The sequence below is a fragment of the Agelaius tricolor genome, unplaced genomic scaffold (assembly GCF_023055355.1).
Source record: "Agelaius tricolor isolate 1412-34295 unplaced genomic scaffold, bAgeTri1.0.p SCAF_59, whole genome shotgun sequence".
Lineage (NCBI taxonomy): Eukaryota > Metazoa > Chordata > Aves > Passeriformes > Icteridae > Agelaius > Agelaius tricolor.
Window position 1 is genome coordinate 876,147 of NW_027269319.1, and position 14,924 is coordinate 891,070.

Below are 14,924 nucleotides of genomic sequence, written 5' to 3' on the forward strand. Positions count from 1 at the left end.
TGCTTTCTCACTTGAGTAAGGCTCTCCTCCAGCCAAAGAGATTGCATTTAGGGATCCAAATCCAAGTGGCAGGAGCCCCAATGCTCTCCAGTCACAGCTGAACGCCTGCATCTGCACAGGATGATGTTTGGGCTGCCCCATTCTTCCTTTGGTTTTGCCTTCAAATGCCATTGCTCTTTCTGCCTCATCTAGAAGTGTCACAGATGTGCCAAAATGGGCTAGTGGGCCATATTTCAAAGGCAGTGTGGTCTGGAGAGGATGAATGAAGAACCTTCACCACTTGCAAACCATACCAAAGAAGCCATAAGCATGTCTTAGCACCAATAAAAAACCACTGGCAATTTAGAAGAAAATGCTGAACTTTCTGAAGGGGTCAGAAGGAGGTGAATCTTCCAAATGAGTTGTTGTTTCAGAAACTTTATTTGATAACAATACTACTCTATAAACCTGTACTACAAAACTACTCAACAATCCTACTCTAGAGTCCTACTCTACAATCCTACTCTAAGTTAGTTAGGAAGATAACATCTTGATTTTTACATTCTTGTCTCCTTCTTCTTCTTCTTCATTACTGAGTTGATGAGTGGTACCAGGGTGGACGCTGGCTTGGCTGAAGTTACAAATGGATGCTGTACACAGGGAAAAAAAAAAACAAACCACAAAGAACAGTGAACCATGACTTTCCAAGCTCAGTGCTTTACAGACTCAATCAGAATTCCTCTAGTTCCTAGAAAGACACAGAAAGAGGAGCGATGGGATCATCTGCTACCCAACAGTCATGTGCAGGACCTTGCCATCCTAGACAAACCTGGCCCAGAATGCCATTCATCTGTTTTTCCTGGTTTCTTCATCTTGTTGGGATCTTTCTCCTGCCAGTGCTCTAGAAATAGTGCTTTCTGTCCCTGGGGTTTCTTCCTTTCAGAAACTCCAATGACTCACATAGTTCCCTGCCTTTGAAAGACAGTGCTAATTCCTACAGGGACAGAAAGCAGTATCTACCTTTCCATGCCCTGCCCCTCGTGTGCTGGATGGCACCTTCCTTCCCAGCAGGGCCAGCCCAGTGGCACTGGGCCCTGCAGTTCCCCCTCTGCCACACAACCTGGCAGTAACCCTGGCACAGTTCCCGTCTGCTTGAGCATGCCAGGCAGCAGATGGGGCTGGGACAAGTCCCTCCCAGCTGTCCCTGTTTGGGTGCCAGAAACCTCTAAGGGTGGGCTGGGGGGCACAAAGCAGGGCCCCTCAGAGGCTCCCAGTGAGCCCCCCACAGCCCCTCCTGCCCACAGCCAAATCTCTGACTGCTCAGCTGGGACTGGCTTCCTTGGGTTCCTCCACCACCATTTCATGTCTCTGTACCCTGCATTGCTCTACTTCCATTCTTTTGCCATTAGATAAAACTGAACACTCCACCAAATTACAAAAGAGGGTGACAGAAACAGTCAGAGGACAGAGCACCTCTCCTCTCTGGAAATGCGGAGAGAGGAGGAGGTATTCAGTTTTGTGAAGAATAGGCCCCAGGGAGACTTTATTGCCACTTTCCAAGACTTCAGAGTGGCTCTGAAGAAAGTGAGGGACATCTTTTTTAACAGGGCCAGTTACAATAGGATGTGGGTGAATATTTTTAAACAAAATGGGGATCAAGTCAGAGTAGGCCTAAGGAAGAACTTGCTTACTCAGAGCATGGTGCAACCCTGGCACAGCTTGCCCTAAGAGCTTGTAGCTGCCCCATCCCTGCAACCATTCCGGCTCCGGTGGCAAAGGGCTCTGAGCAACCTGCATCTCTTTAAAGATGTCCCTGCTCATTGCAGGACACTTGCACCACAGGACCTTTACAGGGCCCTGCCAGCCCAGCCCAGTCTGGGATTCCTCACGATTTTCATTTGAAGAGCAGCAAGAGTGGAGGTGAGGAGGAAGGGGGCTCATCTGATGCCTTGGACTTGAGTGGAGGAGGAGCCCATCCCTCAGAGCCTGTTTCACCTGCAGCCCCTTCACATTTTACCTGCAGGAGCTCCTTGGCTGACCAGCGCCGCTCCTCGTCTGTCTGCAGGCAGCAGCTCAGGAAGTCACGCAGGCAAGGCGAGAATCGGTTGGGCTGCCGCAGCTGTGGTCTCTCTCCCCTGGCTATCAGGAGTTTAACCTGGGGAAAAAGGAGACACGAGGCTCCACCTGCTTCTTTCCCATCTGTAACTGCTCTCCCAGATCCCATTGATTAAGCTCCACTCTGCAGTGGCAGTTTCTGCCCTGGCAGAGACCCAGAGATGACTTTCCTTTACCAACCCAAAACCCCAAACTCCGATGCAGCCACAGCTTTTCCAACATCCCACAGATCTGGCCTTGGCAGCTGATTTCATTGACTGACCTAGGCAGTGGGAACTATATCAGCAAAAGCACATTTCCTTCCCTGAGGATTCACACCAACTTGAGAGGCTTTTTGGAAGAGGGACTTTGCTATACTAACTCTACTGTTTCCCAAGGATTAGTACGTGAAAAATATCTCTTCAGTGCTTGTTGGTCCCTTAAGCACAGCTGCCATAAAACAAAACTAATCAATGTTTTTGCTTTGTTCTTGAAAACAGTGGGAATTGGAAGGAAAGAAAGGAAATCCACCAGCTATTCCTCAGGTAAGGAAACAAACATTTTTGCAATCTCATATTCAACACAGACACATTAAGATGCATGCACAAATATATTGAGGTGAAAATGCCTGCTTGGGTGCACAGGTGCCACCTGCAGCTCTGTCTCTCAGCTGCAAGTTTCAGCTTCTTTATGTGACAAAAGGAAACCTTTTCAGGGTCAAATCAGAAGAACTGCCGTGCCTATGGTCACCCTCTGCTCATTTGGATACTCAAGTCAATGCATTAAAGGTGTGCCCATCGCAGAAAGTGTTGGGTAAGAGATGGGAGGTTTGGCAGGATCTCCATGACTCCAGGCTGAGGCCTGGTCTCCATAATAGTGCCCATCACAATACTAACAGCTCTGTGCTGGTGGCACTGAAATAGATGGTGACCAAAGAGGCTTTATTATTATCCTCTTCAACCCAGAGGAAAATTTCCAAGCCTAAAACAACAAACACACTCCCCTTGAGTATGAATAATTATGGCAGCTTTCTTTCCTTTTCCCACACCACCAGAGGTCACAAAGGGGGTTTTATCCTGTCCCTCTGCAGCTATGCTTAGCCACTGGCCGTGGTGGGGAGCTGGAGTCCTCACTATCATTAGAACTGTGCAGGCCAGGGACAGCCCTGCTCCTGTAGTAAAGAAACACAGCACCGGTGTCAACTGCCCACGTTGGATCCCAGCCCAGGCACCTGCCTGCAAGCTCATCAACTTGTTAAAGTACCAAGGAACAACCAAGAGTTTGGCATACAATTCTAACTGCAGTCGGAGAAAAATGCATCCAAAACTTATCCAGGCCACCCACACACATGATAAGTTTATAAGACCCACAGGATTTGGAAAAGATGCTACAGTATAGAGGAAAATTGATGTGCTGTGGTTCAAAAAGGAAAAAAGAGAGCAGAACTACTTGGGCATTGCTTTGCTGGTTGTTTCTTTTTTGCTTTTTCTTTTTCTATAAAACTCAAGCTGGGAAGACTCAATGTCCATTTCAAAGGATATTTATCACACATCCAACCGTTCCACTGAAAACTTCCTGTCCTTCAGAGACAGAGCTCCATCAGGGTTCAAAAAGCAAACGAGAAATGTCAGGCATGGCTGCAGGCCAAAATGGCAGGTTTCTAAACTGGTTAGGTTTCTGAACTGGTTAGGTTTCTGAACTGCCACTTCCCTTTCTGATGCAACCAAAGCTACAGCAGGTGCTGATGTGTTGCAGGGACATTTTTAGAAGGGGACCTTGGTGGAAGTGGTGCCAGCTGATGGCAATGGGATTTTGTCCAGTGGGACACAGAACATGGGACAGGTGAGAAAGACAGTGGGATCAGTGAGTATTTGCACCTTACCAAGACAGGAGTTGCATTCCAGTAAGGAACTTCTCGTTCCACCATTTCGATGCCCACGATTCCCAAAGACCATATGTCCACTTTGGGGCCATATGGTTGACCTGTCACCACTTCAGGCACCAGCCACCCAGAAGTGCGGGCCACGGAGCTCCGTCTGCCCTGCTCAGGGGTGAGCTGAGCAAAGAGGCCAAAATCAGCTGTGGAGAAAACCACAAACCATGCAAGTCAGCTCCAATTAGGAAACCAAGCAAAAGAATTCCCCACTCTCAGGCTAAGAATGTGCTGTTGAATCTCTTGGAGAACTGTCCATGCTTGATTTCCTCAGGGCTTTAGCCAAGGGAGTATAGAATTGGCCACTTCCAAAAAACCCCAGGTTTTTTAACGCTGCTCACAGCAGTGGACTTTATTCCCCTGAAGCTTTAGATTGTAGCTCCCTCTGTCTGGAAGGGACACACACAGAGCAAGGCCTCTCTTGACTGCTTGTGGTTCCTTATACCTCTGTGCATGTTGCAACTGTGCCTTCAGCTCGCAGCAGGTGTCCCTGCACTGCCACCAGCACCATTTTTGGGGAGCTGGCTGTCACTCCAAGCAGCCCCACAGCCACATCCCTGGAACGCTGCACCTGACCAAGAATATACTGACCCAGCTTGACAGAGCCGTCGGTTTTGAGAAGGATATTGCTGCTCTTCACATCTTGGTGGATCACATTGTTTGAATGAAGAAAATCCAGTCCTTGCAGGCACTGAGAAAGAAAACAGGAACAGGAGGACAAAAATGAGTGATGTGATTTCATCATACAAGAAAGGAAACAGCTCCAAAAGATTTCCTCTCCAGGGGAATGGGGAGTAATGGCAGAACAGTAATGGCCACTGAGAGGAAGAGCTTGCTGCTCCAACACTTGCAGAGCAGGTCCTTTCTGAGGAAAGGCACGTCAGCTTTTGAAAGAGCAACAACACCTGCTGTTGTAGGCTGTCCCCTGCAAACCAGCCAGGATGACTCCTGCTGCAGTGGACGTGCTTTTTCCATGCAGAGGACAAAGAAGGGGTTTTGTCAAGAAAGGAAAAGTCCATCCCTTTGGTGTGAAGTGGATCACTTTTGGGTGGGAGGCTGCATGACAAAGATTTTCTTGCTGGCCTCAGCACGGGCTTGGAAGTATCACATCAGTCACCTTCCAGAAGGAAAGAGCATTTTGGCTGCACTCCTATCCTTTTTAACTGAGGACTGTGAGAAATGAGTCTCTCTTTTTTCTTTGCTGCTTGTTTCAAATCCTGCCACCAGCACCTTTGCTTTCACAGGCAAGGAATGCAGTGAAGACAGACTCCATGCAAACATTTAGAGAGGCAAGGTGGAGAGCAGCAAATATAAATACAAGAGACAGAGTGAGAATTCAACAGCAGGAGATAAGAGTACTGGCACTGAGTACAGGGAGTGCAGGGGCACGGGCAGGCCTTTCACTTGAGATGCTTTTACTTGCCCATAGCATAGCAGCCACACAGAAACAAAGCTTGGCACAGGAAATCACTCCAGCTCTGAGACCCTGTTCCCCAGACAATCCCGCCCAAGCCCTTGGAAACACAGATGGGATTGCTGACCTCCCGACTGATGGCTGCTGTCTCATCTTCAGACAGGTAGGTCTTGCTGATGACATCACTCAGAGTGCCTCCATCCATGTACTCCATAACCAGCCAGAGCTCCTCACCCACAAGGTAGCTGAAAGAAGGAAACAAGGGTGTGGAGATGAACATGCATGGCTAGGTTGTTTTCTTGACTGATTCCTGTTTCCAGGTCCCTTTGTGACAAGGACAGAATCAAAGGAATAGACATTCCCTTTCAGCTGTGCGTTGTTTGCAATCTGCACAGTCTCAAGAAGAAAGGCATAGCTGTGAAAAAAGAGATATCTTAGATGGGCAGCAAGTCCCAGTTTAGTAAGAGATAAAAAACCTGTCACCCTGTGTTTCTGGGAAAAAGCACCTAGTCTTCCTGGCATGCAAAGCAATGGAAAAGAGGGGAAACAATCCAAGGAAAATCCATGTTAGTTTACCCGGACATAAAAAGACACTTGAATAAAATCCCGCCCCAAAACAAAGTGGTGGCTGTGAACTTACAGGCTATTGATTTAGTAAGATATGACTGATGTAGGTTTCTGAATAATTTTCAAACTATGTGTGTCAGAGAAGACTCATGCAGACAAGATGCACTCTCTTCCCATCCATTGGAGATGAAAAGAGCAATAATAATTAACCTATAATTATAGTTCTATTTTCTGCCAGTGACCAAAGTGGGATTTTACCTTGCACGTTTGCCATATGTAAACAAACATTCACAACAACTCACCTGTCTAAATAGTTGACCAGGTTGAGATTCCTACTCATTTTCATGACCATGAGTTCATTGACTTTTAGTTCCTTCTTCCTCAGTCCTTGAAGATGTATTTTCTTTATGGCCAGCTAAAATGACATCAAAAATCAGTAAGTTGAGAAGTTGGTGGCATGAGACCACAATGCACATGGAGCGAGTGATTTTGCAATGACACAGCTGAGCTGTGCCAAACTGCCTTGTGATGAGGCACTGCAGTAACAGTGCAATTCCAACAGCCCATTTCTCAAGTGGACACCACTTGGTAACAGTGGTGTCTCAGCTATCACCCACAAACCTCTGACCAGGTTTCTGCTGCTCTTTCTAGGATTCAGAAGAAGTAATCCATGCCTTAATACTCTGTGGATACATCTTGGGCTATGGGCAGGGCTTAGGGCTTTTAGGGCACCTTACAGATCTCTCCCTACGTGCAGTTCCCAAGTACAGCACTGCAGGTGGCTAAGGAACTACCAGTAACTTTCAGATGTATTTGCTGGCAGCCAGAAATGAGGATCCAAGTCTCTGAAGCTGCAGCCCCAAAGAGCAGTGAGGTGCTTGAAGGCACCGCCTTTGTTTTAGCAATGGAGAGCGAGCGAGTGCGTCCTTCTCTGAAAGGAACCGCTGCCCTCCGTGCCTTCCTTCCGAGGAAGGCTGAGGAGGACAAAGTCCCAAATGTATTTTGCAGGCTGGCACCAGTCTGTGCTTCTTGTGCCTTTTCAGCATAACTCTGCCCAAAGGTCCAGCCACAGCTCACACCAGAGGGGAAAGCCCCTCAAGAGCAGCAGAGTTTGCAGGGCCTGTTGACATTTACCTCTCTTCCTGTGGCATTGATAAGTGCTCTGCAAACATCTCCAAAAGTCCTAGAAACAAACCAGAAGCAGAGAAAGGAGAAGCCATTTAGATCTTGCAGTGAGAGCCAGCCCACACAGGAGATCTGTGCTGTAAATGCCTAAAACCTGCAGGATGCATCTGGTTCTGCCAGAAGGCAGATGATGCATTTTCCTCTCAAGTGCATGGACGCTGGGCCTGTTCCTGAAGTGTTGGGGTTTACTGCCTCAGCTCCTAAAGACAGCTTCTTCTTTCATCACGGGCTTCACTTTCTAAACTGTGCAGTTTCTATTCTGACCACAGAGTATTTCCTTCAGCAAACTCTTGGAAAGAAATGTTCCTGAGAACTGTTCCTCACAGCTATCATGGAGCAGGTTGCTCATTCAGGCAAGCAAGATTCTTACCCTTTTATTAGTGTGGCTGTATGAATTAGAGATATTCAAAAATGCTAAAGAAATTAACACAGAACTGTTCCACACTTGAGAGACAAGGAGACCTTCCAGTTCCTGTTCCTTGATGCAGGCAAGACCTCGGCAGCACGGAGGTGTATCTGACAATGCCTTCTGAGCCCACTCACAAATTCTGAGCAGCACTGAGAGATGGGACAATCTATCCCCAGTGTGAACATCTTTGCAGCTTGCCTGACTTTACGCTGGATAGACATTCCACCAGAAAAACACCTGGCCTGTGGTTATGTTGAAGTAACTGTGGTTGGACTCACCCGCTGCCAATATGTTCCAGCTCAGTGTATTTCATCAGGGGATTTTCAGTGGGGTTCACCAATTTCCCTGAGGGAAACAAAATGCAAGATGCTGACTTTAAAGCAGAGATCCCAGCTTCCAGGAGATACAAAAGGCAGCCCCAGTGCCTGGAGCTCTGAGCCCATTGTGATTGGTTGGGTAACAACAACAACCAGGCAGACAGCTCTGCAGCACAGGTGGCCAGCACAGAGACTGATTTTCTACAGCAGTTCCTGTGGAGAAACATCCTTAAATGTCCCCATGATACCAAACTCAGGAGAAACATTTGGTACAGCTATGCTGACACCTGCACACAATGCACTGTCCCTCAGACAAGAAATACAGCAGACGTACTCAGCAGCTCCAGGGAGTCACCCTCGATCTCCTGTTGCTGAGCAGCAGCTGGGTCAGTGCGGGAGGTGAACAAACTTCCCCGGCTCCACTTCTCAGGTTGGGGAGCTAAGGCTCCTTTAGACAATGCTGCTGCTGCTGCTGCTGCAGCAGGTTTGGTGACAGAGCCTGTGTAGATCTGAGAGAAGAAATGAGTTGATGTCAGAAAGGTGGCTGGCATAGATGACCCTGAGATCCCCTATTGAAATGCAAGCCCTTAGGAAGGTGCTGTCAGCCACATGCAGGGCTCTTCAATGTTTTTTTTCTGATGTCCACTTCTCAAACTGGATGGGTCAAAACCAAAGGCAAGTTTTACTTGAGTTTGTGGCCAGATTCATGTTCCATTTTCATGGATTTTCCAAAGGATGACTGCCACAATGACCATTCCACCTCCTCTCAAGGATTCTTTTTCCCCTTCAAGGGCTGCAGACACCCTTGCAGCTCCTTGTTCAAGTGTTCTGCCTCCTCCCACTGTCCTTTCTCCTGCACCATCTTAAGGTCATACTCAACCTGTAGCACTTCTGGTGGGGATGGTACCTGTGCCTCACTCCTAACTTGGGGCTCTTCATTGCCAGAAATTCGCTGGAAGTCTTCGCAGACTGCCCGGTAAGATGTCAACACTTGCACCTCAAATCAAACAGAACAAAGCAGTCAGACACTACAGCTTGTCCCTGTCAGCCAGGAGTCATTGACTGTGAGGAAAGGCAAAGAACAGATTGACAGGGGATACAGGCAGCTTGGTTCAATCCCCCATCTAGGTCACCATAATCCCCTGTAAAACACCTCAAGAAACAAGGCTATTCAGCAGCCCAGGAAGTGTCCATCAGAGCAGCTGTGATACAGACCACAGCAGGATGGCACTCAGAGGCATGGCCCCACTCCCTGCTGCTCTGCAGTGGAAAGGCAAGGGGGGCAGAAACCACCAGTTTGCTGGCTGCAGTGACTGCATCCCTCTTTCACTCACTTGCTTTTCTAGAGCCTGAGGGAGGCGATTAGCTTTCTCTCTGATAATTTTCATTTCTTCCTCAAGCTTCTTCTCCCATGCCTTGATCCTAGCGTGAGCTATCTGAAGCTCTGCGTTCAGCTGTTCCTTCATGTTCTCTAAAAAACAAGTGAGAGGATGTTTCAAGAGTGGAGTGGCTGCCACTCTTTCACTCACCTGCTTTTGTTGATTGCCCCTCTGCTGATGGAGATTCTCCTCTTGAATTCTCATGTCTTCCTTGTTCCTGCTCTTCACTGCCATGATGGCACTCTGAGCTTCGGGCAGCTCTGCTTGTGGCTCTGCCTTGATGTTCTGTATACACAAATGCAGAGCAAGTGACTGGGAGCTGCCATCAAGCTCAGCTTTTTCCTCTTTTAGCCTCAAAATCACATTTATTCAGCCCCTTCTTTCTGCTTCCCTCCCCACATCTGCTTCCATTGCAAACCTCCTGTCCCAGTGCTGATCTCTGCAGATTCCAAAGCTCTGTCCTTCCAGTGCCTGTGGGACTCCTGGCCTCCTCAGTCCCAAGAGCTCTGCTTTATGCCCCTCTTCCTGCCCTTCCCTCTGTCCCCTGGCCAGTCAGGCTTACCTGGCCATTCTCCTGTGGCTCTTCCACCTGCTGTCTCAGCTGCACTTCCTGCTCTCGGGCTGGGAACAGCTCTCCCTGAGTCTGCCATGGCATCTCAGATAAGGCAGTCTGCTCCTGCTCTTTCTCTAGAAGCACCTGCAGAGAAAGCAAGAGAAGATGGGTTTCAATTTCCCACGCGACCTTTGTGGGCCAAGACTCAAAGACTGCTGGGCTCACAAGTTCCAAAAGCACTGTGCTGCTGCTCTCTTGGGTCATTCTCTGTTCAAGGGGAGGCACAGATTTCAAAGTGACCCTGGCCCTACAATCAGGGTCCATCTGGGACTGAAGCTCCAACAGCCTCTCAGGCAGCTGAGGTTGGGAAGGTGTGGCATTTCTCAGGGGTCTGCTGAGGGCCTCCCTCTGCTTCTGCCATGTCCTGTTTGTCTTTCAGTAGTGACTGACACCCTGCCCTGTCCCACAGCTCCATCCTAGCTCTGCAGGTGGCTTCCTGGGTGAGCTCACTCCTTGTGAGAGACACTTCTGGAGTTCTCTTCACCCCCTAAAACCTGTAATTCTTCCACCTCTCAAGGACAGGCAGAAAATTAAAAGATTTAACTAGGGGCTTTAGAGAAGAAGAGACTGGAGGAGGCAAACAGCTCTGAGGGGAAAAAACCACCATATCTGGAGGGGAAACATCTCTCTGTGCTCAGAATCAGTCAATGAAATGTGTTCTCTAGTCCTCTCCTGAACGTGATGCTTTAGCATGTGGAATTTTGCTTCTCCAACTGCTTTGGACTAGAGCCAGGAAGATTCAATATGTAAATTTTACATAGCATAGATAGATAGATAGATAGATAGATAGATAGACAGACAGATGCATCTCACTCTCTACAATCTCTACTGTTGCTTTCTGTTGCTACATACATCAACACTCAGTAGCCAGTGCCCCGATCATGAGCGATCCTGAACGTGATCTCCTGTTGCTTCAATAAACCACACTCTTGGGGAATCTGGAGTGTGTAGGTCCTTATGGAAAGTGATCAGATCCAAAGCACTGCACTGGGAACTGCCCTCTTTGTGCATCTGTGATCGAGCAACTTCTTTTCTTGGACTAGACCACACTGATGGTGCTAAAGTGGCAGGAATCAGAAATGCAGCCCAGCCATTATAAGCCTGTCTGATCTCAGAGGACCAGCTGGAATGCAAGGGCATTGATTTCCTGCTCAATGCCCACACACGACACACCCTGATTCACGGGATTACAAGAAGGCCAGGGCAATGTTAATGTGAAGGCTAAATCAAGGCCCTACTGGCTGGGCTGAAACCAGAAGAATTCCTCCTGTAACAACGACCCTGCCCCAACCGATGTGTTCCCAGGCAAAAAAACCTGCATCTTCCAGAATTGCAATTTTACAAAATAGATATATAGCACAATTTCTCCAAGACCTGGAAAAGGACAGGAAAGACAGAGGAATAGCAACCTGAATTACTGAAACAAGAGAAAATCATCAGATATACTCCTCACAGAAAACCAATAAACCACAAGATGCAAGTGTCACACACTGCAGTGCGTAAAGTTCTTGGATGCAGTGAGGGGATGCCCAGCTCCTCAGTCCTTCTGTGCACGCGCTGCAGCCCCTCAAGGACTTTCTGCTGCCCAGGGGCCCACAAGTGCACCCAGCACTGCAGCTGTGGCCCCAGCGCTGCCCAGCACAGGGCCACGCTCACTGCCCTGCTCCTGCTGCCCCACTGCTGCTGACACAGGCCACCATGCCCTGGGCCTTCTTGGCCACCTGGCCACACGCTGCCTCATCTTCAGTGGCTCAAGGCCGCCAGCACCTCTGGCTCCTTTTGGCCCACGCAGCTCCCCCGCCCCTATGGTGCCCATTTCACTTCAGATACAGCAGGCACCATTGCAAGATGGCCTTCCTGTTCTGAGCAACAGAAGACAGCGGTCAAGGACTTGCAGCTTCCCTCCCACTCCAGGCTCCAAGGAACTTGCCAAAGCTGCAGACTACACCAAAAAACAGTTTCCAACAGAAACTGGCCGCTTCTGCTTTTGGCCTCACAAGAAGGCTTTGCAACTCCATGCTTTGTTTCTTTGGCCACGCGGGACAAGAATGGCCCCCCACAGCTGCATGGACCACACAATCCTCCCCTTGTAGCTTATCAAGAGCCAAAAGACAGCTGGCCCAAAAGACACTGTCACAGTGAAGAACTATGCAAGGAAAGTGCAGACTGCTTTCACAAGCCAAACACACCTTTCCAAAAAGGGAAAAGAAACACATAGCACTGCAGAAGCCAAGAGATAGAGCTTCCCTGAGCCAAGCGGCCAGATACTCTCCCACAGGCACCAGCCCTTTGCTGCCTCAACATGACGGCTCAAAGGCCAAGTTCTGTGGTTGCTGCCTACAGGAAATCCCCAGCTCCTGGCAGGACTCCAGCACCCAGCATCCTCAGCCAGCAACAGCAAAGTGCTGGCTGCTCCAAACCTTGCAGCTCTGCCTTGCACTAAAGACAGCACTGCACACAACTGGCACTTACAAGATCTGAGTTTTCCAGTGTCACCACTGATGGAGGCTGGTGCTCATGACCCTCAGTTTGCTCCTCTTTGGCTTCTTCTCCAGGAGCATTGGGAGCCAGGGGAGAGACAGGTCTTGCTTCTGTCATCTGTGGCAAGAGAGGAGCATGAGGGACAGGCTGGTACCTATGATGCAGAACCTCATTTCTTTTCAGATCTACCCACCACATTTTCTAAGGACAAATCATAATATTTGATAGCGACCCAGGCATTCTAAATCACAGCCACCAAATTAACATGGGACAATTCAACACCACTCTAGATGGATATCAAGTTGATTTTCCTCCCTGGCTGCTATCAGCACGCAAGGTTGTCTCGGAAAACGGAGCTTTAGAGCTTGAAAGCACTGAAATGGAAAACGTGGAAAGCGACAGCAACGCCTTTGCTACTGCTGCTGCAGACGTGGAAAACTCAAACTGGATCACAATCCCATCCAGGGCAGGAGAAGGGCAGGAAACATTGTGCAGAAGCATCTTTGCTTGCTGGAAAGACAGGAGAATGAACAGGCCTTCTCGTGCTAGCAAATCAAGGAGCCAACAAACCACAAGATGCAAGTGTCACCCACTGCAGTGCGTAAAGTTCTTGGATGCAGTGAGGGGATGTTTGGTGGAGAAACAGCCCTTGTGCTGAGCACTGTCATGCAGGGATTGATGGAAGTCTGCCTGAAGGTCCCTCAAGAGCCTCCCATTGTCCAGGCTAAAGCTCCTTCAGCACCTCCTCACTGGCCTTGTTCTGCACCCCGTTGCCCAGCTCCCCAGTCCTTCTGTGCACACGCTGCAGCCCCTCAAGGACTTTCTGCTGCCCAGGGGCCCACAAGTGCACCCAGCACTGCAGCTGTGGCCCCAGCGCTGCCCAGCACAGGGCCACGCTCACTGCCCTGCTCCTGCTGCCCCACTGCTGCTGACACAGGCCACCATGCCCTGGGCCTTCTTGGCCACATGGCCACACGCTGCCTCATCTTCAGTGGCTCAAGGCCGCCAGCACCTCTGGCTCCTTTTGGCCCACGCAGCTCCCCCGCCCCTATGGTGCCCATTTCACTTCAGATACAGCAGGCACCATTGCAAGATGGCCTTCCTTGTCTAACACCTCATGTCCTATTTAGATATCATAATGTTTGATGGGAATAGAATTCCATGTCACATTGTTTAAATTAACATGGTCTAATTCAATGAAATTGCTCTTTGTTAAATTTTCCCTATCTTCCCTCACCAAGCTACGTTCTCTCTGCAAAACTGGGGTTTTAGTTCTTCAAAGCTCTTAGATGGAATTTTCAAAATATCTACTTTTGTCTTTGGTATTTTTTTTGCAGGCATGAAAATGAATTTTCTTTCAGCCTTCCTAACTGGCCCTCTACAGTCTACTGCTACTGGCCAAGCTCACATCTTCCTCTACAATCCTTAAACACCAGGAACATGAAATGTTTCTCACTCACCTCAGGATCAGCACTGCTGAAGACATGCTTCAGGTGGCCTGTAGAGGGAAGAGAAAATGAACCAGATGCTGTGAGAAAACTGCCTGGGCTGCTGAATCCCACAGAACAAGTCAACCCAAACAGAGATGATTTCCCCTTTCACAACACATTTCATTCACACAGCCAGCAAGGGATCAGGACAATATTCTTGCTTGTGCCTACACTTTGGCCTGTTTAGCCAGTAAATGAATACAAACATGATCAAGAAAATGCAAATTGTTCTGTAACTCTCTATGCTCCTGTTCTTCCAAACACATAAAAGAGTTTCTGCAATGCTCTCCTTCAAGTACTTTTTTTTTTTTTAAATCAGTTGCATGCACCAATTCTCATTAATTTGCTGGAAACAGTTGTCCAGAAAAGCTTCCCAAAATCCCCTGAGCTGTGGCAGTTCTTTGTAAAACAGCACAACAGCAGCTCCGGGGTTCAGGAGCAGACACTCACTGCTTTGGAGTTTGCATTTCATTGCAAAGGGAAGATCACTGTTTTAGCACTCAGTAAAAGGTCAAGTTAGACAGTCAAATCCTTTCATGAGAAAACTTAGAAAGAAATAAGCTTTCTCTGAATTCTGGGAACAACTGCAGAGTTTTTAGAAGGCATTCCCTGAAGGTCTGCCAGGCTACATTTTCAAAGGTATCTTGCTTGTCCCAGCAAACTGAGGAAATGACAGACTCTGCTGCCACAGACTCTCCCATGGAGGGAACAGAAGCCCTGCAGATTGCCTTGCAAATGCTGCCCCTGTGGCTACAGACACCCCCTTTTTAGCTGAACACCTTGACAGGAGCTTGACCAAAGCAGTGGCATCCTAATGCTCTTTCTGTTTCAAAAGCAGAAACTCAGTCACTAAGAAAGAGCAGGAAGACATACAAAAGCCAGGTTAGGTTACACCCCAACCTAAGCAGAAGAGAAACCTCTACTTACGTGCAAAGTGTGTCATATAATAAAGAGAAAAGGAAACGCCATAAGCAGCAAAAGCTGCTGTGGCAAGGTGGTGAATCATTTCATTTGTGCAAGTTTAGTAAACACTAGAAAAAAATAAGGCTCTTGTCAGTGGGCA

General features: G+C 48.4%; 1 protein-coding gene across 1 annotated transcript; it reads right to left on the reverse strand.

Annotated features, from left to right (window-relative positions):
• Positions 1-401: 401 nt before the first annotated feature.
• LOC139605083 (serine/threonine-protein kinase PAK 3-like) lies at positions 402-13,869 on the reverse strand. Its single transcript, XM_071456465.1, has 14 exons — positions 13,832-13,869; positions 12,363-12,488; positions 9,840-9,974; positions 9,233-9,562; positions 8,806-8,895; positions 8,233-8,407; positions 7,860-7,926; positions 7,122-7,170; positions 6,290-6,402; positions 5,548-5,665; positions 4,598-4,697; positions 3,956-4,152; positions 1,997-2,134; positions 402-629 (listed from the first exon to the last, which is right to left on the reverse strand). The coding sequence occupies exons 2-14, from the start codon at positions 12,486-12,488 to the stop codon at positions 537-539; spliced, it is 1,731 nt and encodes a 576-aa protein (XP_071312566.1). The 5' UTR covers positions 13,832-13,869; the 3' UTR covers positions 402-536.
• Between the last annotated feature and the right edge of the window lie 1,055 nt (positions 13,870-14,924).